Source organism: Neopsephotus bourkii, unplaced genomic scaffold, assembly GCF_033783945.1.
Source record: "Neopsephotus bourkii isolate Nb327-2 ecotype Australia unplaced genomic scaffold, CSIRO-AGI_Nbou_v1 NB_1139, whole genome shotgun sequence".
NCBI classification, from domain to species: Eukaryota; Metazoa; Chordata; class Aves; order Psittaciformes; family Psittacidae; genus Neopsephotus; species Neopsephotus bourkii.
In genome coordinates this window covers 559237-585645 of record NW_026901625.1, presented here as the reverse complement: position 1 = coordinate 585645, position 26409 = coordinate 559237, and the positions used below count along the sequence as shown (strand labels likewise).

Below are 26409 nucleotides of genomic sequence, written 5' to 3'. Positions count from 1 at the left end.
CCCCCTGTCGATACAGTTGTTAATTGATATTAACTGTTTATTAATTGGTTCTAATTGTAATTAATAATGAAACCTCTCCTGCGCCCCTCGGAACGCGGCGAGGTGAGCCCTGCCCCCGGGGAGCGCGACAGGACTACAACTCCCAGCATACCCCGCGCGGCGCGCAGGCTCCTTGCGCCCCTGAACTACATCTCCCGGCATGCCCCGCTGGCCGGGGTCCGCCCGGCCTCCTCCCCCTTTGCCCCGCGGCGCTCCGATAAAGGTTCCGCGCAGCGCGCAGCGCGGTTTGCCGAGGCGCTGCCCCTGCGGAGGAAGGCGGCGGCGGGGGTAGGGGAGGCGGGAGGGGTGGGTGGGGGGAAGCGAGGAAGGCCCGGCCGCCGGGGCCTCGCCGTTCCCTTGGGGCGGGCGGAGCGTCCGGGAGCGGCAGGCTGGCAGGGGCCGAGTGTCCCCCGCGGTGGGGAGGGGATAGCGGAACGGACCCGGAGGACATGGAGGGTGAAGGGGCCCCTCTGTGGCGGGGTCCCGGCGGGGTGATCCGGGACCTGTGTCGCTCCTTCGGCCACTACAACCGGCACCTGGCGCGGCTGCAGCACAACCTCCGCGAGACCAAGAAGTTCTTCCGCGACGTCAAGTACTCCCAGGGGCACCCCTTCGCCTCGGCGGCGCTTGGCGACGGCCTCCCCGCCGCGGCCGGGGACGGGGCCCCGCAGGACGGTGAGAGGGGGACGGGGAAGGCCGGGCCTGGGGCGGGCGGGGAGGCCGGGGGGGGGGGTGTGTGCGGGGAAGGGAGGCGGCTGTAGGGGTAAACGTGGTGCTGTGGGGTGAGCCGGGAGGCGTTGAGAGGGTTGGGGAGGCCGGGGGTGGGCTGTGGGGAGCTGCTGGGTCTGGGATGGGGGGCTCGATGGGGTGGGAGCGCGTATGGAGCGCTGTCTTGGGGGTGTGAGAAGCTTTGAGGGGCCCTTCTGCTCATCATCGGGATCCTTATGGGGTCCGGGAGCTGGGGGGGGGAGTTAGGAAGGTGCAGCTCATGGGGCTGGTGTGCGTGGCAGTGCGTTTGTTGTGGGCAATAGCAGGGATGGTGCTGGGCTTCATTCATCACCTTCACCCCCGTCTGTCGCGGGTGCAGGCTGTCCTGCGTGTGCACGACTCTGTACAGAAGACTGTCTTGTGAGGAGTTTGCTGTGACCTAAGACATTTATAAAGCTCTTTATTCGTTTCCAAATGGCTCCTGCGTCACCTCTCTTGGCTGTTTGTCCACGGTACTTGTCCATTCCTGGCTTGCCCTTCATCTAAAGTGCTGCTGAGCTCTTCTGTCACCCTGTGTCAAAGCAGGGCTGTCCCAGTGTGCCAGGTCTGGCTGAGATGGGGTTAATTTAACCCCTAGCAGCCCTGCAGTGCTGTGAGCATTGAGCTAGGACGGTGCTGACAACCCACCAGGGGCTGGGCTGGTGCTGAGTGTGGGAGGGGATGGATACAGCCAGGACTGTCCCAAAGTGCCCATGGCCTGGCGACACAGGCTGAGAGAAAGGAGGAGCAGGGGGTATTTGTTGTTATGGCAGTTGTCTTCTGGAGCCACTGCTACCTGTGCTTCACGGGAAGTGGCTGGGCATCGCCTGCTGATGGGGAACAGAGAATAAATCTGTTGTTTGCCTTTGCTTCTCCATGGGGCCTTTGCCTTTGCTTTATTAAACTGCCTGTATCTTGACCCACAAGGGCTTTCTTTTCCATCTTCTATTCTCCCCTCCCTCCCGTGCTGAGGAGGGCAGTGATAGAGCAGCTTGGGGGGCACGTGGTGGCCAGCCAAAGTCAAGCACGTGCATGGGAACTGTCAGAACAGAAGGGAATGTACAGGTGTGCTGTCTCTGTTTGCATCTCTGACTGCTGGGCAGCAGGAACTAGTTAGTTCCTTTCTAACTAGTTGCTTTCCCTTATTTTCTGTGGGTCTCAAGGCTGTTTGAATGGCAGCACTTCCCGGGAGTTGCTCTTCTGCTCGGTGACTTCTTGTAAAACAGTGCTTGTCAAATAGCATCTCTGCAGGTCTGCTCATAGAGCTCTGCAGGTGGGGATGCAGCATTCCTAACGCGGGACACACATATCACCAAACCTGGTGTTTCTAATACAGAGCACTTAGAACCTTTTCTGTTTAAATACCTGCCTTGACCCTGTTTGACTTCTCCTGCTCGGTCTGTTGCCAACTGGCCCTTAAATGCCAGGGCCCCAAGGAAAGGCTCTGACTGCTTCAGAGCTTGTTCATGCAAACTAATAACAGTGTGGCCTCTTGGTTCGGGGTTTCAGGCGGCAGAGGTTGGCTAACATTGACCCTTCTTGTAACAGAGACCTCAGCTCAGTAGGTTTGAAGCTGGTGAAGTGGTGACGTGTTCCGGGCAGGGCACACACAAGCCAGTAAAGCTGCTGGAAGGTGGGAAGTTGTCTTGAGGGGAGTGTGGGAAGAGGAAAGGAGAGGATGAAAAGCAGCACTTGGGGGAATAGGGAGGCTGCACAATAACTGTGAAGCAGTGAGGATGAGGAGCCATTGATGGTTGATTTGGGTAAGACATGGGAAGATGCATAGCCCAGAGCCTTGGTATTTCTTGTCTCCATAAAGCTGTAGTTGTGTTGTTTCTCTGACAGTTCATGGCTGGGGATGAAGCTCCTGACAGGGGGAGATCATTTGCACTCTCAGGGGGTTTAAGGAGCACAGTTCTCACTGACAGAACCACTTTTGCCTCGAATCTGCCCTACAGGTGGTGTCAAAGGGAGAGGAATTGTGTCCAAATAATCCTGCAGACCTTCTGCAGTGGGAATTAGTCTGTGAGTGCTGATGTTTTGTGCAACACAAAGAGCAGGAAGGTAAATGGGCAGGACACTTAGTGCTGGGCTTGAAGTGCAAAAACAAACTGGGAGAGTAAATTCAGAGGGCTTGGAAACAAACCAGATGTGAAGGGGTTTGCTCTTGAGACACCTGTGAGCTGCTGTACCAGCATAGAACTGCCTCTAGAGTCAACTCAAGCAGCCTAAAGCACAGCCTAAGTTACTGTGTCTAAAATCAGGCCCGAGTGTCTGCTAAGCTGTGAGGTAGCCACTGACCTTTCAGGTAAGCTGAGGCAGCCAGGGTTGGGTACTTGAAGGAGCAAATATCTGCTTGCTTTTATATCCCACCCTCCTCTGCTTAGGAGCATGATGGGCAGTGTTTGTCCATACAGGATTGTCATTGGCCAGGTGGCTCCTCTGTGGCCTCTCTGGCACCAGGAGTTACTCCTCATAGTAAATTCAAGGGTAAAAAAGAACTGCCTTCCAGCTACTGTTTGTGAGGGGAGGGAGGGAGCGCTGCTTGCACTGTCTGTGTTTCTGAAGCATTCAAGGAAATGTTGTCTGTTCTCCAGGTCTGCTTTGTCATGAGTAGGCTTTGAAGAATGATGTGTTGAGGTACACTGACAATCTGCAGCTTGAGCCTGTGCAGCCCTGGCAGCTCTTTATTCCTGTGTGTTGTGTTCTCACTTACTGTAAAACCATATTCTTAGGGACTCAGTTGCAGATTTTACTTAAATACATAAAGATACTAAGAAGAAACCCAAACCAGCACAACCCTTTCTATTAATAGTGGTTTGCTTCATTCTGTGCTTGAAATAATTTGAACTCTTGGCTGAGGAGCCTGAGATTTGGGTATTTCTTTCGCCTTATGTCACAAGTAAACTGCGTTTACTTGTTTCACAAGTAAGCCTCTTGTACTCAGAGCAGAGCATCTCCAGGGTTCTGGCCAGCAGCTCTGGTGTTATCTTAATGAGTGTGTGTGGAAAGCCGCAGGCTTGGTAGCCTAATGACTCTGTATAGAAATGCCTTTCATAGGGGGTGAATGTATTAACTAGAGGGGTTAGAAGAGTTCTCATCCTGCTGCTGTGTTGACAGAGGGTCTGTATCCTGGTTAAAATGTGACTACTCTGCCTGGATCACTACGATGCTCAAAAGGTTGGGGCTGCTGTTGTGCTGTGAGCTGTGTCAACATGAGAAGATGGGGTTTAAGACTAGATAATGTGTGGAGGGGTGGCTGGGAGGGTACCTGTGAAACAAGTCCTCAAACAGATGGGAGGAGGTACTCACTAGCAAGCTTCAAGTTAAGCAGAAGGTGAAGCTGGGTTCTGCAGCCCATAGAAGCTACTAATGGTGCAGCAGCTGTATGTTAAGTCTTGTAGTGGTCAAAGTATGCTACGAATCATAGAATCATAGAATGGTTTGGGTTGGAAAGGACCTTAATATCATCCAGTTCCAACCCCCTGCCATGGGCAGGGACACCTCAGCACTAGATCATGTCACCCAAGGCTCTGTCCAGCCTGGCCTTGAACACTGCCAGGGATGGGGCATTTACCACTTCTCTGGGCCAGCACCTCTCCACCCTCACAGGGAAGAACTTCTTCCTTATCTCCAACCTGAACTTCCCCTGTTCCAGTCTGAACCCATCACCCCTTGTCCTGTCACTACAGTCCCTGATGAAGAGCCCCTCTCCAGCATCCTTGTAGCCCCCTTCAGACACTGGAAGCTGCTCTGAGGTCTCCACACAGCTTCTCTTCTCCAGGCTGAACAGCCCCAGTGTTCTCAGCCTGGCTCCATACAGGAGCTGCTCCAGTCCCTGAGCATCCTCTTGGCCTCCTCTGGACTTGCTCCAGCAGCTCCATGTCCTTGTTACGTGGGGGACACCAGAACTGCACCCAGTGCTGCAAGGGGGGTCTCAGGAGGGCAGGGCAGAGGGGCAGGATCATCTGCTTTGACCTGCTGGTCACATTCCTTTTGAGGCAGGCCAGGATATGGTTGGCTTTCTGGCAACCATCAGGAATGGAAAGATTCCTGTGAAAGGCAGCGGTATTTGCTATAGGTATGAGGGTCCAGCTGTAGTTAAGCACTGTTATGTGTGTGTACTATTGAAGCTAGAATAGGAACACAAGTGAGACCAGGAGTGTAGAGGGAGTGAGTAAATGCTTATGGCTTCTCAACCTAAAATTCCATAAACTCAGCCTAGGATTCATCTGTCAAGTGTTTGAGTGGATTATGAAATGAGTCTTGGTGAGAGACGTCCTTGTTTATGGACAGGCCTCCTTTCATCAAAAGAGGCTTAACAGGATGCATGCACTGGAGGACTCCCCCTGCAGCCATTTGTTTTGATGTCTTTATCACATGTCTCCCAGTGGTGTGGTACATTGACACAAAACATACCACCAGCTAAGACCTCTGGCAAGACTTCTGTCACAAACAGGAGCTGTTCCCATAGATATGGGAGTATCCCTGCCTCTCTTCAGGAAGCGAGATCTAATCTGGTTTTTGTTAGGTAATCGGGGGGCTCGTATTCCTCCGTGCTTGAGTTCTTTATGTTCCGAGTGTTGGCATCACCCTTCATGAGAGTTTTCACCTTGTGTCTTATTCGGATGTGCAGAAATAGTGCTACGCTTTCTGCAGTGCAGAATGTGAGCCACAGCTCCACCACCGTGCCCTTGCTTGGGTTTGGGAGCTTGACGTTGCTGTAAGATGCCCAGGGATGGATTTGTGCAGCATTAAACCACTGCCATGATTTGGGTGCCTTGGTGGTGCACTGGATTAGTTGTGAAGTGGTGAATGCTCCACCTCTGGAAGTGTTCAAGACCAGGTTGGACAAAGCCTTGGGTGACATGGTCCAGGGTGAGGTGTCCCTGCCCCTTCAGGGGGTTGGAACTGGATGATCTTAATATCCTTTCTAACCCAAGCCATTCTATGGTCTATGAGAGAGCTGAATCTGACTCCTGGTGCTGGTGCCAGGTTTGCACTCGGAATATTTCACTGTGACAATGTGAAGTATAATGGCTTTGTTACTGACAACCACTTGTAGTAAACTTGTTGACCTATCACAGGGAGGTTGTGTGCATGAAAAGATGGGAAGTGTTTGAAAGATGTAGGGTTTCTGTATCCATCCTGTGCTTCAGTAACTGAGCTGAGCTGCTGTATTTCGGTCATTTTATACTGACAGTAAGTACCTGTAAATGCAGAGGCCACCCAGAACAAGGAGAGGGTGCAACCAGCCTCTTCTGTCCTTCTCCAGAGCCTGGGCAGAGGTGGTTTGATGCGTGTACAGCTGAACAGCAAGCTTGAATTCCAGTTGAAGCTTCAATAGATGGAACCAGATCAAAGGAGCTCTTTATCTCGTACATGAAGGCTTCAGGGTCCTATTTGTGGCTTTTTGCTGGATTTTCTCTTTCTGAGCTGCTACCCAGATTCTGCCCTTCACTGCGTGTGGCCACTCTGCTATCACTCTGAGTCCTGAAAGGCTGCTTACGGTTCTGCGCCAGTCCTACTTCAAGTGACATCTCCCATAACCTTTTTCCAAGCTGTCAGTTTATGGGGCCAGCATCTGGGGCTGTGTGGGGCAGAGGTCCAGGAGAGGGGCTTGCTGAGACGCAGAGAGGGGTTTCCTTAGTGTTGTATGGGATGGAAGGATCCATCTTGGGGCTTGAGATGCTGAAACAATTTTGGATGCCAGAACATGATTCATTAAAAGGATTTTAATAGCCCTGGTGAAACGGGACTTCTCCCTACAGAATCCCTACTGCTGCTTCTCTGCTCTGTTGTATTTGTGTCTCTTCAAACTGGTTTCCTGTTGCTTTGCCTGATACCAGGGCAGTTGTACTGGGTTCTAGCTGTGAGCTTTGGCAGCTCTTCTGGGGACTGCTGTCACCATTTGCCATTTTGTTCTTGGGTTCCATCTGCCTTCAGCCCTGGGAACATGGGCCAGCTCCCTGCCTGTGGTGGAACACTGGCTGCTCTGTGCTCCAGGGATTGTGCTCAAGTGCAGCAGATGGGGAATTTGTTTGTATCCCGGGTTTTTTGTACTACCAGAATTACTCTGTTGCTATGCATAAGGTAACACAAAGCTGCTTAGGCTTCAGCTTCGATGGCTGAGCGTGGGAAAAGCTGTATTTAGGACTTGTAAAAGAGTACAGGACCTAAATTCAGGGCTGAGACTGAATTAGTGTGGCAAGGCAAATGCAAGGAGTAGTGGCACTGTGGGCTAAGGGTTCAAAGGGCCTGCTTAGTGGGATGGTACAAGTGGTGCTGCAGCTGGAGGATGGGTGAGTCCTGCTACTCTGAAGAAGATACAGATGTTGAATTGTTTCCTTTTACAGCTTAAATCTTCTTAAAATCCATAAGAATATCTGGCAAACCGTGCCTATTTCAGCTGTGCAGGTTAGGAGAGGAATGTAGTGTTGGTGTGCTCAAGGGAGCCAAGCTCCCTCGTGTTTAGGCTGCACTAGGAACCTGGCTGCTGGCAAAGAGTGTTTGACTTCAGCTCATCTCTACCCTGGTGGAAGCATGAGCTGGGACTGTGCTTGCTGACAGAGGCTGCTGGCTCTGCTGCCATGTCTCAGCAAACTGGGTCTTGTCATCTGCCTGCTGGAGAAAAGCAATTTAGCAAGACTCTTCCCCTGAGGCTAGAAAGGAGCTTTTGCTGCTTCACTATCAATGATCTTAGCCTTTGGTCAACCAGCTTGGGCAGTAATACTCGTGGGATTTGGTCAATGCAAAGTATTTGGCATTTTGAAGTGTGTGGGTGGGACTGTCACCTATTCATAGTTGAGTTTATTTCTGGTATGCAATAGGAACATTCTGTGCAGCCAGGGCATCAAAACTGGGCAAGAATTAGCCTTGGTGACCCATTGGGCCTCCTTGAACTCTGGAGCAAGGCAAAACACTTCCAACCCAAGGCAAAATTAGTCCTTTGGTTGTTTCAGCCTTGACAGGAGTTGCCTCTTGACTCTTAGAGCCTCCCATTCACCTGCTGAGGAGAGCTCTGTGTAAATGCTTTTGGGTGGAATAGGTGGCAAGTTGTCTTAATGGCTTTGTGTGACAGGCTGCTGTGGATCTTTGTGTGGGGCTGGTAGGCAGCCTTGGTGCTATGTGGGTTTCTTAGCAGTGGGACAGTGGTGTGAACATTTGGCTTGGAGATAGACTTGTTCAGTCAACCTGCCCTAACGCAGCTTGTCCTCAATTCTAGGGCAGAGTTTCATCGCCTTCCCTTGCCATGAAGAAGAGCAGCTCCAGCGGACCGTGAGCTGGCACCCTTGCCTGCTGATCCTTGGCCAGAACTGCAATGCCAAATGCCAGTTACTCAACATCCTGCTGGGGGAGAAGCTGCTCCCCACCACCAAGATCACCAACGAGGAGAACTGCAAGAGGCGCCGGATCCGTTTCACCCATGGCACACAAACCCGGATTAGCCTGGCGCTGCCTGGGCAGTATGAACTGGTCCAGATGATGGCAGCCCACCGTGGGCACTGGGACACCATACCAGAGGAGGACCTAGAGATCCATGGGGACAATGAAGATCCTGCTCACCAGATAGCAGAGCTGGAGGTCATGCTGCCCTACTCACTGCTAAAGGTAACTTGGTGTCCATGTACCATTGTCATAATGAACTTCAGTTATAAGTTATGGGCCACAATAAAGCAAATGGTGAAAACTCTCCAACACAGGAATCCATTTTAATAGGGGAGCTGGAAGTCTGGTGCTAGGATTTTAACTGGACATCACCATCTGTTTGTGTGCTCTGTTTCCATGTCAACTCTGAGCGTTAGCATTCCTCTGTAATGTTTGCATCCATCTCGGAAGCCAAGCTTGCTCACATGGAACTCCAAGTGTCTTCTGAAGTTTTACGCCAGTTTCCAGGTCATTCAGAGTTAGCTTTGCTGTCTGATAGTAGCTACAAGCTGTCATGCAAGAAAAAAGCTTCTTAATCCAACATCTGATAAAATGACCCGACTTCCTTTGAGAGGATGGCTCTTCACATCCCTGTGGTGCCAATGGAAGCTGAGGATGTTAAGAGCTAGAAGGTGGGAGTCTGGTCTCAGAGCTGTTCCTGACATTGCATCTTGCTTTGTGCCTTTCCTTTGGCTTGTCTATGTAACACGTTCCTGTTCTGAGTGTTGCAGTTTGGTGTTCAGCAGAGAGCTTTAAAGGTGGGGGCTGTATTTCATAGCTTTTTATAGCTTCCATGAGCTTCCATTGCATTTCATATCTTACATTGAGCCTTTGCTACTGCAGTAGAATACTTGTGGAGCGTTGTGCTTGGCAAAAAAAGGGGAATACCTGGAATAGAGAATTCTTAAATAGAAATTGCATGAATAGGATCTCTTGTCACTTGAATGAGAGCCTGAATGTCAGAGTTGAACAATAAAATAGCAAGGTAAGTTTTTTCTGGATGTGTGGTTGGGAACAGGCAGCAAATGAAGACCCAGTATGCATCAGTTTGAAATATGGTTGACAGAGCCAGCCTGTAGCTACATTTAAGCCTATCCTAATGAGATCAGCCACATCAGTGCTCTGTTGTGGTGCTTTTATGACTTCCAGGATCCACAGAGAGAGGACAGAAGAGCCATGTTTGTATGAACTCTGTGAGGCATCCAGTGCTTCCGCAGAGAGCGCCAGCCCAGCTCCTGGTGCTGCAAAGTAAATGCCTGTTCTGGATCTTCTGCCTTGCTATGAGAGAAGAGGATTTAGCTTTACACTTATTTGGGCAGTTTACAACCCTCTTTCAGATTTCTCATGTGAGTGACAAAGATGCTTCTGTCTGCCTTTGGTTATATTTAGGCCACTTAGATGAAAACAGCTACTCAGATGGATCTGAAAAGGGTTGGTGAAATAAAAAGCTCTTCCAATAGAAGAAGGGAGGGTCAATCACAGCTAGCTTCACATGGAGGCGAAGGATTCCTTCCATGAATTCAGGGGGCTAAAGGATGAACACAGTTTTAAAGCTGATGGGAGAACACAGTGCATTTTAGCAGGTAACAGGGTTAGGGATAACCTCCTGCTAGATGCCAGGAGTCTGAGCTCCTGTTGAGAGGCATGTGGGTTTTTCCACCCTTCCAGCTAACGTGAGTTCTCCAGCTCTGCCCACACACCCCAGGATGTCAGTTCTTAAAGTGAATGTCTGCTGCTCGTGGGCACTATTCCTGTACCAAGTGGAATATGGATCTGGAGCAATAATGGATGCAGGTCTTTGGATGCTATCCAAAGTGTCATGTCTGCAGAACTGCTCCGAAGGAACTTCTTAACTTGTGAAGCAGAACCAGGAGCCCAGTAACAGTTGCATGCTTGCTGCTAACCTGATATTCAGTACAGAGCTTAAGGGACCAAAGAATTTTGAGGAGCTCAGCATCTTTTGGGCAGAGGGGGAAGAAATCAACCTGAGTTTTACCATACCAGGTACCTAGAACTCCTTGTTCACAGAATCATAACTATTGTTAGAGTTGGAAAGGGCCTAAAGATCAGCCAGTTCCAACGCCCTGCCATGGGCAGGGACACCTCACACTGGCCCATGTCACCCAAGGCTCTGTCCAACCTGGCCTCGAGCACTGCCAGGGATGGGGCAGCCACAGCTTCTCTGGGCACCCTGTGCCAGTGCCTCAGCATCCTCATAGGGAAGAGCTTCTGCCTAAGATCTAACCTGAACTTCCCCTGTTTCAGTTTGAACCCATCAGCCCTTGTCCTGTCACTACAGTGCCTGATGAAGAGTCCCTCCCCAGTGTCCTTGTGGCCCCCTTCAGACACTGGATCTGTTTGGTTTTCTCCCAGCAGCAGTGTGCTGGTAGGTGTACTGTGTTTCATGAAACCCTCATGTTCTAGCCACTCAAGCACCTTCCCAGTATGTGAAGGAGCATTTGTGGGTCTGTAGTGTGGACTTACAGGAGATGAGCATTTCATTTGTGCCTCTCTGTTTGAAATCATACTTGTTCCCCATAGTGAGGGCACTGACCTACCAATGGGCTGCCCTTGAGCTCTCTGTGGCTTCGGGACCTGGGGAATGCTGTGCAGCTCTTCATGCCTGAGAGCATCTTTACCAAGAGACTGCACTGCTCAGGCTGGCTGGAGCACCTACATGACACGCTGCTGGCCTGTGCAGGCACCTAATGCTGACTCATGCTCCCTGATGCACATACTTGTGTGCTAAAGCTGGTTAGCCATTGCTCCAAGGAAAGAATGGCTGAGTTATTGGTAAGTTAACAGTATCCAAATATTAACTAAACTGCTTGCTGTCACTTGGAGATGAATTCAATGCAAGTGCAGAATACACCACTTCTGAATACTGAACTGCCAGGGGAGCACCCTGAGGCTGATATCCAGGGTGGGATGGTGCTTCCTCAGAGGATGTCTTATTGCAAACTTGTTTCACAGAAAAGGGGGTGAAGAGGGAGCAGAAAGTCCCATTAGCATGGCTTGGCTGCTGTGGGAACACCACTTTGTGCTAATAGGTTGGTGAACTTGGTTATTTTTAAACTTAAAATCTCAGGGAAGGGAGAACCTTGGCAAAGCTGCTCTGCTCCTTGGGGATCACTGCACAGGAATGCATCTAGGTCATGGGGAGTAATCCAGCTAAATGGAGAGATTGTTAGATTTATACTGGGAGTCAACAGTTGGCTCTTTTCCTAAATCTTATCAGTTGTGCCTGGAAGCTGAAAGGGACTTCTCTGAAGGACTGGTTTTCCTCTGGATGGTGCAGCTGAATGGGAGGAGGGTCTCAGGGCTGAGAGCTGCTGCTTCGTGCCTTTATCTTGCTTTGTGCCTCATGGGACTCTGGGTCTCAGTCTGAAGAGTTTTAGCCAGGATTTGTAGGGAAAGAAGCATTTTCAGCTGCTCTGGCAAAGCTGGAAGGTGACTGAAGAAAGACAAGATGGCTCTGTGAGCTCTGGCAGGAGAAGCCTGGGTTTATTGTTACATCTCTTCAGGTCCTACAGCTCTGATTCACGTTGTATGAATCAGGAGTTGTTACAAGCAGCAAAGGATGTGGTTAAGTACCTATTGGGTGGTTATTTTAATGTCCATAGAGTGTTTCAGGTTTGGAAGACTTGGCAGGATGTGCCCTGATCTCCTGACCAGCAGTGTTTGCTGGAGACCAGAGGTGTTCAGCTTTCTTTGAGTCTCTCTAGATGAGAGCTCCTGATCTTCAGCTTTGGATCCTCATGGAAGCACAATAAAACGGGAAGATTTCAGACCAACTGGGGAGGAGTGTGTATAAAAACAAACACAAAAATCCCAACTAGGATCTGAGGGTAAATATACACCACAGATTAATAGGGAGGCAGTGGAATTAGCTCCCATATGTCATAAATGCAGTAACTGTCAGACTTGAGTGATTCACAGACTATTCTTAGAAGGCAGAGTATTCAAACTGGTTTAGCAAAAGCCTGATCTGGCTGGGAGGAGTTTGGGTAAAAATGGGTCTAAATTGGGTTTAGCTTCTCAGCACCTCAGCTCACAGAGCAAACAGTGATTGAACTGCCCCCAGCCTGGCAAAACAGGAGCAGGTCCTCTTGGGATGCAGCAGATAAGTGCTTTCTAACTGATGTTGACTGAGGAAGACAGCACTTGAGTGGTCCCTGAGTGCATTCAGGGAGACTCCTCTTGTCTTACAGGAGGTCCTGACCTACTTGATCCTTCATTTTTATTTTAGGATGGTGGGATGCAGCAGTTACCCTGCAGCTCTGAATCCATGGATGAGTACATGGTGTCTGCATGGTATTCTCTTTAGACCCCTTTGTCTTGGTGTTGACAGGCATCTCTGCATCACAAGTGGAAAAGCTTTGACTGATCTTTGCATTCCTGATGTCCAGGTTGCGAACTAGGAGGCTTTCATGTTTCAAAAAGGGCCTTTTCATTAAGGGAAAGAGGAGTAAAGTTACTTAAGCACAATTTCATGCTTCCAGCTCTGTCAGAAGTGTTCCAAGTGTGCTTCCAGCGATGTGACCCTGTGAGAACCACCTTAAAAATTCCAGGAATCTGGTGTGAGTCAGAGGTATTCCCATAGAAGAAGACTTGATCCCTCATAGTATGAAACTGCATGGCCTGTGCTTAAATTCTGTAGGCCATTTAAAAGAGGGGGAGCAAGGAATGTTACTGATGGTCTCTGAAAGAGGCTGAGTGGCCTCTATGGAAGGAGGAGACCCAGTTGCTGCTGTTGGTTTCCTCCCTGTCTCCTAGAGACAGCACTGGCTTCCTCCTGTGTTTACAGTGCCTGGGGTGAGTCAGCCCTTCTGGTGAACACTGCAGCACTCCGCATCCTGCTCCAGCCTCTGGTGCATCACTCAGGTTTGGGTTCAGCACTGTGGAGCCCCGGGGCTTTAAGGATTCCCTGCTAGCACTGAGAGCAAGTGGGAGATGGGGCCAAGTGTCCTCATTTTGTTCACATTCTCATCAAGTCTCCCCATTTTTCTGGAGGAGAAAACGTGATTGAAGAATGCTCAGTTATCACCCCTGTTACAGGTCAGAGATTCGAGCTTCACTTCAAAGCCTTTGACACTTCCCTTCCTTAGGGCGCTACAAGAAACCTGGGGAGGGGCTTTGGACAAGGGCCTGTAGGGACAGGGCAAGGGGAATGGCTTGAACCTGCCCGAGGGGAGACTGAGCTGAGCTCTTAGGCAGAAGCTCTTCCCTGTGAGGGTGCTGAGGCGCTGGCACAGGGTGCCCAGAGAAGCTGTGGCTGCCCCATCCCTGGCAGTGCTCAAGGCCAGGTTGGACACAGGGGCTTGGAGCAAGCAGGGGTTGGAGCTGGATGAGCTTTAAGGTCCCTCCAACTCAGACCAGGCTCGATTCTGTTTTACTGGGGTCATACATGCAATCCTAACACTTCTTGCACATCCAGAAGTGAGTCTCATCTCCTCCCTTGGAAGGGGAGGAAGCGGGTTCAAAACTGGCCCTTTTTAGTAGGGTTACTAAGATGTTCTAACAGCAAGAGCATGATCAAAGCAGTGAAACTGTGCAGTACGAGAGCTAGTAAATAAATCCCATCTCTTAGTTTTCATTTGGATCTGCAGCAAGTCAGAACTAAAGCTTAGTTACAGCCATCTGTTCCCCCGCCTGTCCTTTGGCTGCCTACTCTTTGGAATTGGTTGTTATGCTGCCTTTGTCTTGGCAGCAGTGGCTGGTGTGGTGCTTTCTGCTGTTGGAAGCTGCACTGGAAGCTGATGGTGTGGGTATCTCCTCAAAGAGCTGCAGCTTTGGTAAACATCAGTGGGAGAGGTTGCAGAATGGGGCAGCTGTAGGCTAAGGAATGACATGGAGCACTTTGGGAATCTTGTTCTAAGTCTTGATCTGAACTGAGCTAGAACTGGAAGGCTTAGTTCAACATCAGAGTAATAACTAATAACTTAGTACAATAATACTAATAACTTAGTACAAGGTAAGAGCATGATGTTGTATGTGAGACTCCGTAAGTGCTCGAAAGGGTTTGGTTGTTTCTCCTTTTGCTCTTTGTGAAGGAATTACGGTGCATTTTTGGATAGATCCATTTTCAAAAGGCTCTGTACAAAACCCTGTGTTTTTCACTTCCTCCCCTGCTAGGAAGTGGACGTTGTGGTAGCACCGTGTCGCGGATTCCAGTCTGCTGAAGCCACCCTCGGGGAGTACGTGAACCAGGTGTTGCCTGTGGTCGTCTTTGCCATCAGCGAGGCAGAGCTTTCCTCATCCGATGAGAACGAACTGCGCCAAATCAAAGAGAAATTCTCTTTGCCCATTTTCTTCTTCAGAGTGCCCGAGGCGGGGGCTGACCTGATCTCTCCCAAAAAAACTGAGCAGGAAAAGTCCTCCCTTTACTGCCAGCTGATGGACTTGGAGTACCTGAGTAGCAGCCACTGCAGCTGCGGGGCGCCTGGTGCTGAGGCTGATGCTCAAAGCATGCTGGTGGAGCAGCTCGAGAAGCTCCGGCTCCTGAGCACCTTTTCCAGGCAGGTCCTTCAGAAGCACCTGGTGGAAGCAGCCACCAGTTTAAACGAGGTGCACTGCCGCTGCCTCAACATCTTCATCAACCAGGCCTTTGACATGCAGCGGGACCTGCAGATCACCCCCAAGAGGCTGGAGTACACCCGCAAGAAGGAGAACGAGCTCTATGAGTCGCTGATGAACATTGCCAACCGCAAGCAAGAGGAGATGAAGGACATGATCATAGAGACTCTCAGCAATATGAAGGAGGAGCTCTTGGAGGATGCTGCTAATATGGAATTCAAAGGTAACTACTGCTGGGAGAGTAATGGGAAGGTTGGGGGCTTTGAAGAAGAGTGGCTTCCCTTGCTGTCTGCTAAGGGAAGGTTAATGACAGCCTAGGCAAGTGGCTTTGTAAGAAAACTGAGAAGTAAAACACAGAGAACTTAGCTATAGTATTTCATGAGTAAAAAGCACTGTCCTTAAACAAGGCCTGGACCTCATGTGCAAAGAAATGCACATACATACTTACTGCAGGTGTTTTATCTTGTGCAGCCCCTAAATGCAGCCTTGGTTTCCTACAAATCAGACCTTTCCCCCTGGAGCTTGCTGCACACTTCTCAGGGTATGTGACTTTCCTGCTTTCAGTTCTTATTCTGCTGAAAAAGAAAGGAACTCTCCCTACTGTGCCTCAGGGAGACTTGGGAATAAATCTGTCCTAAGAAAAAAAAAAAGCTCTTTGAGATGTAGCAGCGAAGGTTTGATTTGTACTTTGTGTGATTCCTTTGAGAGGCTTGCGTAAGGCTTTTGGGTCGAAAACCTCCTAAAATAAAATCCTTCTGGGTAGGTAAAGTTCTTCTTTTAACCCCCCCCACCCCCCAAATCTGTGCTCCTGAGGCCTCTGCTTGGCATTTAGTGTGTGGGTTTGGCAAATGGAAGGATTCTCACTGCATCTTCTTGTAGCACAACTGCCAGGAGCACAGGAGCTGGAAGCACACACAAGGATGTGTAAACTGCGGAGGGTGAGAGCCTGCCCAGAGTTTGTCTGCAGGGATATGGGGTCTGTCATAAACATCACAGTGAAAAGGTGTAGGTTGGATATTTCACAACTCTCTTTTTTCTGCTTTGCTTTTAAGTAGAGGTTTTATAGAATCATGGAATGGTTTGGGTTGGAAAGGAGCTTAAGATCATCCAGTTCCAGTCCCCTGCCATAGGCAGGAACGCCTCACATAGGCAATGTCACCCAAGGCTCTGTGAGCATGGCCTGGAACACTGCCAGGGATGGAACATAGAGTAAATATTGGTTTATGTTTAATACTGCAGGTTAGGATCTGATGGTTTTGCTTCTGCAGGTGGGAACTGGGTGAGATCTTTCTTGTTCCTTGAAATGGTTGCTTTGTAGTGCCCCCACAAAAATGTAGTCCTCATAAAGAGCTCGTTTTAATTGCAGTATAGCTTATTTGCATGCCATAAAGTACCCCAGCGAGCTAGTGTACACTAACAGTAGTGTGTTAATTCTACCTGTGTAGGGCTGCTATTGTTCCATTAGCAAGACAGGTAATTCCTGTGTTCTGTCTGTCCCACTCTTCCCAGAGTTGGAGCCCTGCAGTACCTGAGTTCAGGTTTCTTTACATCTAGGAGAATGTTTAGGGGCAGCACAAGGTAAAACATCTGCAGTAAATACGTGTATGTATTTATTTGCACAGCAGGCATCACTTAGAGTGTAGCATCTCGTTGGATACCAGTATCTGCAGTAGTACCCTAAAAGAAGGAAGGTGTTACTTGAAGGAGCTAATGCCATCTGCTGATCACTGGGTTTGTGTTAAGTACACTAGACTGGTGTTGGCCAAACTCCAGAGACAAGGCCTTCATCTCCTGGTAGTAACATAGTAGTACTCAGTGTGGGAGCAGTGATTGCTCAGTGTGTGTTTACAAATACCAAGGTGTTAATGAACCTTTCCAGGAGCAGGAAAGAGGTGTCCTGGAACCAGGGTGGTTGTTCTGTCACTTCCTTCAGAACATTCAACATCCAGCAGTGCTTATGGATGGCCTGGAAGCATCTCCTGGCCTGTACTTCTTTAGACAGAAATACAGCTGTGTGCTTCTGCCCTGTGCTGTTTGAGGTGATAGTTGACTTGTCATCACTGTAAACCTGTAGTAGCTACAGAGTGCTGGTGGTGAGTATTCTGTGAGTTCAGCCACCAGCTGGGGCTGTGCTGGAGCTCCTCTCTACAAACCACTCCAAGCAGCTCTCAGTCCTTGGCGCACCGATGCTGTGTTGAATACAGAAGATGCCTCTTTCTTTCCTTTGATGCAGATATCATCATTCCTGAGAATGGGGAGCCTGTGAGTTCCAAGGACATCAAGTGTTGTATTAAGCAAATCCAGGAGCTGATTATTTCTCGGTTAAACCAAGCAGTTGCCAACAAGTTGATCAGTTCGGTGGACTACCTGCGAGAGAGCTTCGTAGGGACTCTGGAGAGGTGCCTGAAGAGCCTGGAGGAGTCCTGGGAGGTTTCAGTGCATCCTGCAAGAAGCTGGGAGAAGTCCAAGGATGTTTCTGTGCACATCACAAGCAATTATCTCAAACAGGTCTGGTGGCTTAAATGGCTCTCTAGAGTATCCTTAGTAATTGTCTGTATCCTGATCCAGCAGGGGTGGGAGGAGCAATGCTCCCCGAAATGAGAGGAACAGAGCTCTGGGTGGGTCTGGTGGCATCAAGGGAGGTTCTGAAACTCATGTAAAGGCCCAGGAGTTACCTTTCCAATATCTGGATATAGGATCCAGATAAAAACACCTATGAGCTTAATACAGGAAATAAATTAAACTGAGTGAATCATGGAGTATCCCGTCTCATTTTCGGAGGGTCTAGCACATTTTATAGTGATCAAAGCTTGCCCAGTTCCTATACTTTCATCTTTCCCCTGCTTTCTAGATCCTAAATGCAGCTTATCATGTTGAAGTCACTTTCCACTCTGGCTCAACAGTAACCAGGATGTTGTGGGAACAGATCAAACAGGTATGAGCATCTTTAGCATTGATTTCTGATACCTGTCACTGTGCAGTGAAATGCTTTTGGAGCAGCTGCCCTCTAAATTTTGGCTCTGGGCCCATGCATTGAAAAGCTGTTGCTTCCCCATTAAAGCATATGTATAAGTATATAAGTATATATATAAAGTGTAGTTTTCTCCTGGGGATACTAATACTTGATGTGAGGGAAGTATCTCTTTGGTGTTTCCTTTCTGTTCTGATGGTTAGCATTTTGAACTTGCTGTTTGCTTTGGGTAACTGGTGGGGGTTTGGGGGTTTCTTGTGGGTGCTTTGCTTGTTTTGCAGTGTCACTTCACCCTCCTCCCTCCAGAGCAGCCCAGATTTCCCCAGGTCTTTACTTTAACAGGCAGGAATTTAAAGCATTCACCTGTCTGGAGTTCTTTCTCTGAGCTGTTGATGACCTTTACTGCTTTCTCCCCTTGAGATTCCTTGTATGGATGGGAGGAATATGACTTTTTTTCCCCAAGCAGGTGCAGTGCAGATGGAGTGGTACCAAACCTTTCGATTTCTTCTTCAGCCTGGGTGAAGGATCCAGCCTGGCTGTGCAGAGCTGGATTTCTGTGGCTTCTGATAAAGGGCTGAGCAGGGCATCTTCATCAGCCAGCAATTTCAGAGATGTGTATACCCACAGCAAGGATTTCCACACCTTGACAGCATCTGTCCCCCAGAAAGCTGCTTCCCTGATGCTTTCATCAGTTTGGGAACAGTTCTTTGGGTTATTGCTCATGCTGTGCCTGTACTTAGCTGCACCACAACTGTGCTTTTCCAGGTGGTGTTGTCCAGTCAAGTGTGTTCTTGGCCAGACATGAAAGGATGGTTGGCATGTAGAATTGAACTGAGCAGATATTGAGGAAGAATCAGATCTCTTAGTGTGTGTGTACAGCAACAACATGTTAACTCTAAGTTGTTAGTAGTTTATTGCAATTCTATGTTTAGATGACTGCATTATCACAGGTATCTAAGCAGGATGAGTTAAGTGGACTGACCCTTTGTGGGTTTTTTGTGCTAGTGCCTTAATTCTCTCTCCTGTTGGAGTAGATAATCCAGCGGATTACATGGGTCAGCCCTCCTGCCATCACCAGTGACTGGAAGAGGAAAGTTGCTCAGGATGCTATTGAGAGCCTCAGTGCATCCAAGTTAGCCAAGAGCATTTGCAGCCAGTTCCGGACCAGGCTAAACAGTTCCCATGAGGCTTTTGCAGCTTCTCTCCGTCAGGTGAGTGTGTGGAGCTGTTGAGGAGGCCTTGGTTTCTACCATGCCACTTCTGGAAAGAGGGGTTTTAATTGCAGAGAGAGCTAAACTTGCAGCTCATGCAGTTAATGCTGCCATTCTGTAGGCAGAGGTTGCAGAGCTGATGCGAGTGCCCTAATACAAGGTCCTGCTTTTAGGCATGCTTTAAGTAGGATCTTTACCCAGTTGTACAAGGCCTGTTGACCTCTTTACAGGAGGCTTCAAAGCAGGCAGGATTGCAGTGTATGTGGGCTATCTCTTGCAGTTAGAAGACGGCCATTCTGGCAGGCTGGAGAGGACAGAAGACCTGTGGCTGAAGGTGCGGAAGGACCACGCTCCTCGGCTGGCCCGGCTCTCGCTGGAGAGCAGGTCCCTTCAGGATGTGCTGTTACACGGTGAGTGTTGTGCTTGGTGTTCTCTGGATTACCTCCTGAAGCAGCCAGTGGGTGTCATGGAGTGGGAGAGCTATTCTGCTTTTCGCTCAAGGGCTTCTGTGAGGCTCCATCTGACACGTGGTTGAATGGTGCCAGGCTCTGGGCTGCCAGCCTGATTGATGGTCTACAGGAAGCAATAAACATGGTTTGAAGTCTGACTAAATGGATGTTGTGCCTTCCAGGCAAACCAAAGCTGGGCCGTGAGCTGGGCCGAGGACAGTATGGAGTGGTCTACCTGTGTGACAGCTGGGGAGGGCATTTCCCATGTGCACTCAAGTCTGTTGTTCCTCCGGATGAGAAGCACTGGAATGACCTTGCACTCGAGTTTCACTATATGAGGTGTGTATCACAAGCACTTATCTCCTTGCACATGGATCTCCTTCACTTCACTGCTGCAAACAAATGCTATTTGCATAGGCACAACCTTGCTTGTTGTAATTCTATGCTGTAACCAGTGACTTCATCTCATGAAGCTGCCCCTTCTAGCAGAGACAGGACATCTTGCCAGTGCCACTGCAGGAATACACCAGGCATGGGAGGCAGGCATGCTCCTTCCTGCCTTAATCTGATTCTCTGGTCTGTGTGCTGTTCAAATGCAAAGCAAATTAGAGTTGAGTATGATAGCAAATGGTTCTTCTCACCTGTTTCTTGGTGTTGGGAAAGGAGGGATGATTCAATCTGCCTTTGTCGTGTCTGAATTCACAAAGGAAAGTGATGGCTCTGTACTGCAGAAACCAGCTTGTTTTGAGTCAAGAGCTGCAGGCAGGTACTGCAGTGCAGACAGCTGAAATCCTGCAGTGTTTCTTTGCTGCTGTAACCTTTAATGGGCTTTCTTGTGTTTTACTGGATTGGGCAGATGTATATTGTTATGGTCCTCAGAGCTGTGGGGTGCTGGGAGCTGTCAGTGCACGGTGTAAGTGTATTGTACTGTTGTGCTAAAGCTGCAGGTACTGGGCATTTGTCTTCACGAGGTGAGGCTTGGCCTGGGGAGGAAGGTATAAAATTGACCAAGTCTGTGCTGAACTGCTTCTAGGTCTCTGCAGACACACGAGAGGCTTGTGCATCTCCATGGCTCTGTGATTGACTATGGCTATGGAGGAGGCTCCAGCATTGCTGTCCTACTCATAATGGAACGGTTGCACAGAGACCTCTATACAGGACTAAAGGTAACCACAATCTCTGTGTGTGTGTGTACATACGTGTTATATCCCTACATTAAAACAGTCCACATCTAAATACCTGTTAATCTGTAAACCAGGGGTAGAATTGCTTAGTTTTGAGTGTTTTTTTGGCACATTTGTAGGAATGAAATCTGTGTTTGTTCTTCAGGCTGGGCTAGAATTAGAAACACGATTACAGATTGCCTTGGATGTAGTGGAAGGAATCCGTTATCTTCACAGTCAGGGGCTTGTGCACCGGGATATCAAACTCAAAAATGTCTTGGTAAGGAAAACTTTTGTATCTGGCTAATCCTGAACCTTACAAGGTCCTTTTAGTGGGAGGGAGAAGCCATAATGGAAATGAAATGATAGCATCTTTATACAGGATCTTTTAACTTGTGGTCTCAGGCACAACTTGCCTTGCAGTGAGGGTTCCCTAGCTCATTTCTCAGGCAGAAAGTCTAGGGGAAAGGGAGCAGTAGAGTGACTTCTCTTGAAGGTGGAGAGCTTGAGCTACAAGTAGGACTTACAGTTCCTGGTTCTGTTAAATCCCAACCACACCCTCTATGGAGAAGACAAGTGAAGGCATGTCTTGTTACTGAGGTGAGCTAGGTAAATGTTCAAGAGCAGCCAAGGAATCAGAGAAGGTGACTTAGGGAGAGATGCCCAGCCCTTCAGTGTTAAACAGTTGAAAAGCAATCCTGAACCTGAGAAGTGTGGTGCTCAGCTGCCTGTGTATGAATTCTTCTACAGCTTGACAAAAAGAATCGAGCCAAAATCACTGACTTGGGGTTCTGCAAACCAGAAGCCATGATGTCTGGCAGTATTGTAGGCACACCCATTCATATGGCTCCTGAGCTCTTTACAGGTATGCTCATTGACTGAATCCGCTGCTGTCCTGCTCTGCCTTGAGTTTTGAAGGCCATTCCTTTGAATGAGGATCCCAGCTTGCTTAATGATAAAGCAAACCACAAACCAAACCCAAACCCCAGAAGCAAACTGCTTACAATGCATGCTTTCTATTTTTTCCTGTATTTTAAGTTGGTCTTAAATTTTTGCTTACTTGAAGGAGAACTGTGGGATTCAAAAGCTTTGCTGAAGTTGTTAGTCCTCTTGGCAACTGGGAAGTTAAATTCTTAGTTCTTAGGAAGCTGGAAATACTTGGCTTTCATAGGCAAATACTGCAGAAAGGGTCCCCTGGAAGGGATTTCCAGGCTGTTACTAACATTTGGAGTGTGTTCAAATTCACTGTGAGTTGTGCTTCTAGCAAGCACTCTCTAAACATTTCTCCTAAGCAAGCATCTTAGGGTAGCACCGAGGTCCAGACAGAATCCTTTTGGTCTGAGATGCTGTCCCTGCTTGGACAAGATTGCAATTACACAAATAGGGTTGCTTCAATTTGATTTAGACAGTACCATTTAGGTAGTTCTTAACCGAAACACTCATGCCTAGCAGGTTAGACTTGGCCTTACAGAGGTGAGCATTGGCTCTTAGTGTGCTCAGTCTGTTCTAATTCAGTGGGTGGAATTGCCCAGCTTCTGCGCTGAGGCTGATGTTGGCTCTGACAGACCCCCAGCAGCAGCAGAACTGAGCCTTACAGACGTTGGTGTTGAAGTCCAAGCACCTGCAGTGGTCTGTGAGCCTCAGCCTGGGAGCTGCTGGTCCAGGTTAAGTGCATGAATCCTCTGAGAACCAGAAGGTGTTAACTCTTATCCCTCCACCTTTGGCAACGACTCCTGCTGGGTTCCTTGGCTTCACACAAGCCTTGCCTTCAGGCATTGAAGTTGTGGCTTTAAGTTGAGGCAGTGAAAGGAACACTGACATTTGCTCTCAGACTGCTGGGTTTGCAGCGATGAAGGTGCTGTTTGTCCTGCTGATCACATGTGGTTTTGTCACAGGGAAGTACGATAACTCAGTGGATGTTTATGCGTTTGGCATTCTGTTCTGGTACATCTGTTCGGGACACGTGAAGTTACCAGAGGCTTTCGAGAGATGTGCAAGCAAAGATCACCTTTGGAATAACGTTAGAAGAGGTATCAGTGGCTTATTTGAACTCTCTTGGTTGATGCTTTGATGCTTGAGTATAATGGGAGGAGAGGAGAAAATCCAGTCTTAGCCCTTGTAACCAAAAGGTAGAAATACAAGTTCTGTTGCTTTACTGGCAGTCTGAAGAGTTAAACTTGGAAATACTCTCGAAGTCTGACTAAAACCAGCAGGGATAAACCAGGCTTTCAGTTAACCACCTCTTTGCCATAGTGTTGTAGAGCTCTGCCAGCGCACTGCTTGAACCATGCGAACAGTACACCACTTCGGAAGTAAACCAGGCCCCAGAGCCAGCCAAGCATGATCCCCTAAGGAATGTTTAATCCCCTGCAGTTTCTGGAGGCTGTGGTGATCTGTACCATTATAGTGTGCAGCATGCTGAGGAAGCTGATGTCGAGTCAAACACAGAGTTGTTCCCCAGAATAGGAACTTACTCTCATACTTGTGTAGGTGCAGTGTATGTTTTATGGTAGCTTAATCCTTTGTGCTTGCCTCATGGTGTTGGAATGTTTCCCTTCTTTGTCTCCTTAGTTCCTGTCCATATAAACTCTCCCCTTCTCATGTGAAAAAGATTTAACTCAGATGAGTGAGTCTTGTATTTATTTGGTCAGGAGGCTGCACTCAGTGCTTGTTCTCCTGTTGAACTGGCTCCCATGGCCACCACTATGATTGGGGGGGGACCTGAGTTTGCTCCCAAAGAGTTGCAATGAGGAAGCTCCAGTGAAAATGGCTTGAACCTGCCTGAGAGGAGACTGAGCTGAGCTCTTAGGCAGAAGCTCTTCCCTGTGAGGGTGCTGAGGCGCTGGCACAGGGTGCCCAGAGAAGCTGTGGCTGCCCCATCCCTGGCAGTGCTCAAGGCCAGGCTGGACACAGGGGCTTGGAGCAAGCTGCTCCAGTGGAAGGGGTCCCTGCCCGTGGCAGGGGTTGGAGCTGGAGGGGCTTTAAGGTCCCTTCAACCCAACCCGAGTCTGGGATTTTAGGAGAATCGATGTGTTGGCCATCCCCTGGAAGTGTGCATGATCTGAGCAAACCCAGCAATGCTCCCAAGGATGTCAGCACCACTGCGAAGAGTAAGCCTTTGTCAAGAGCATTAGACCCCAGCCAGTCCACTTGGGTCACTTCAGCCTGCACTAGAGCAGTGAGCACCAGGCAGTGTTTTCTCTGGTTGAGCTGTACTGATGGTAACCATGTCCCTCTCCATTTGCCAGGAGTTCGCCCGGAGCGTCTCCCTGTGTTTGATGAGGAATGCTGGCAGCTGATGGAAGCCTGCTGGGATGGAGACTCCTCCCAGCGCCCTCTCTTGGGCATTGTTCAGCCTATGCTGCAGGGGATCATGGACAGGCTCTGCAAGTCAAGCCCTGAGCACCCAAATAAAGGGTTGGATGACTCGACTTGAAAAGGAAGCACAGAAGAATCTTTGATTGTGGGAGAATTCGGAAGCCCTGGCTCTGCAGGGGGCTTCTTGCGGTGTAGCTCTCTGTGGCTAACACGAGTGGGACAGGTAACAGCAACCAGAAGAGGTGAGACCTCGGGGATGTTCCATCTTGAATAGCAGCCTGAGATATCTCCCCCAGCACACCCCACTGATGCCAGTTATCCCACTGCAGCTTTTACTATGGAATTGTGCAACTAAGGTAGAAAATCCATGCCCTTGAACTGAAAGGGATTTTTGCCAATCCCACACAAACACCAATCAAAGAAACATCTCTTGTGCTTCAGGTAGCACCTGTGTTGCCAGGAGCTGATCACAGCAGTCTTTACTTGGGAAAGTAAAGACCTTTCCCATTAACTGCTGGTCCTGGGTGGCCTTTGGTCCACACATAACTACATCCCAATCACTTTCCGATTGGCACCAATTACAGCGTGGTTGGAGAGGAAGGAGAAAGCAGAGGCTCTAGGCTGGGAAGTGTTCAGAAGCTAAGAGAGCATCCCTGGAGGAGCTTCCTGAAACACTCAACATGTTTACATTGACAGGAGCAAAGCTTCCATGTTTTACTAAGGGGGTTTACCTACTGTGCCAGTGCAGTGCAGATGCCCCAGGTTATAAGCTATTTATCCTTTCTGTACCCTTCACCTCTTCCTTCTGCAAACAAGCTCTGTCTTTCTGGTCATTCTGCTTCGTAAGAGTTATTTGAATGTCTGAAGAAACCTGAGCGGCCTTTTCCAGTCTTCCAGTGCAAGGGAAGGCTGCTCAGACGTAACACGGTGGAATACCAAAACCAGGTCGTTACAACTAATGACTGTCCATGGGGGAAATGCCAATTCCTTTTAATGACATTTGGGGTTTGGAAAAGCAGTTTTAACTTGTGCTGTGCCAGCCATAGTTTTAAAGAGCTCTTCTTCAGCTTTTTATTTCAAGTCACATGCTTGGTGAGAGCATACTCGAGGGGAAACAGGTCATTCATTCATTCATTCTTCAGTGGCTGTGCCTGTTCATCTGACCACTGCACTCCGGGATCCTGAATTTGGCTGTATTGAACAAAAAAGGGGGGGAGGGATCCTTTGCAACAAGGGTATGGGCAGGGGGGGCTGCTTCTGCAAATAATCTCCTTGCCCTTTATGCGTTTCTGGGGCAAGATTGATCTTAATGTAACCTACTTACAGGGTGGAGGCTGAAATAGAACACGCACCTTGTTTATGACATGAGGAAATAGTGAGTTGGCAAGTTCTCCCTGGGCTTCCTGTTCCTTCCAGTTGCAGAGGATGGGCACTCAATGGCTTTGTTTCCCAGGAAAGCTGACATGCTGCATCTGAAGTAGGGGAGGGATGTGGAATTACTGCACCTTGTGGCTGGAATTTATTGGCTAGGATACGGCAAAATGACAACCGATAGTCTGCCTGGTGAACAGCTTGAACAAAGGAAAGGGATACATAACCCTGCAGTATTAGTTTAGTTTAAATCTTCCTTTGTGCAATAAACAGAATTAATGCTTTTTTATGTATATATATATAAAGACTTTTTTTTACTTACCTGCACGTGTGGGCATTCTTCTGGTCTGTGGTGGCATTAATGCTGTGGTTCTGTCCAGACACTCAGGAGTTGCTCCCAGCGCAGCCACCCGGAGCCACACGCGCAGGATGAACCCTTCAGCATCCCACTGCCTTGGTGCCACCAGTGCCACTAACAGCATTAACCCTGTCCAACCGTGTGTGCTGGTCCGTAACCTTATTTAAACCTAGGAGAGTCAAGGTCAGTCTCTTGCAATTATTAGAGGTAGCTCGTGTAAATAATAACTGTATGAATAAAATCTCAATCTCTGTATGTGCAATCCCAGAGCTGTCGTGCGTAGCTTTTCCTGTGTGGCCATCTCCATCTTCAGCTGATGCCTTTTTATCCCTGGTTGTAGCTGCCTTGTTGCCATTCAGTTTCTCTTTCGGCACGGGTGGGGGGGGTCTGCAGGTTTTCCCTGGCTCAGTACAATGTCTCTGCATTACTTTGGCCTGAGGTTGTGCTGAGCCATTCCACGCACCCGCTTTATGTTTAAAACTAGAGTTTTCCCTCCCATTAGAGCAAGGCAAATGAGGTGAATAATGGCTTTATTCACCTTCCAGAGGCTGTACACTGGAGGTGGTACTGAGCTGAGCAGGTATTAAGGCCACCTTTATCTCCTCGTTCTACTGAAGAGGTTTGGGACAGTGTGTTGTAAAAGGGCACCTGACCTGACCTGACGCCGAGCCCGGAACCTCAGCCCCGCGGCCGCGGTACCCGCCCGGGCCGCTCCCCGCGCAGGCGCCGGGCTGCCCGCGGCGCTGCCTGAGCGCCGCCTGAGCGCTGCCGGCCGCCA

The 26409-nt window shown here is 49.1% G+C and overlaps 1 protein-coding gene across 1 annotated transcript; it reads left to right on the top strand.

Annotated features, from left to right (window-relative positions):
• Positions 1 to 350: 350 nt before the first annotated feature.
• Positions 351 to 25898, top strand: DSTYK (dual serine/threonine and tyrosine protein kinase). The gene is made up of 13 exons (XM_061362823.1): positions 351 to 714; positions 8012 to 8397; positions 14350 to 15013; positions 17024 to 17298; positions 17642 to 17725; positions 18796 to 18972; positions 19253 to 19382; positions 19604 to 19760; positions 20455 to 20587; positions 20751 to 20864; positions 21335 to 21449; positions 22480 to 22614; positions 23833 to 25898. The coding sequence occupies exons 1-13, from the start codon at positions 489 to 491 to the stop codon at positions 24018 to 24020; spliced, it is 2784 nt and encodes a 927-aa protein (XP_061218807.1). The 5' UTR covers positions 351 to 488; the 3' UTR covers positions 24021 to 25898.
• The last annotated feature ends 511 nt before the right edge of the window (positions 25899 to 26409 follow it).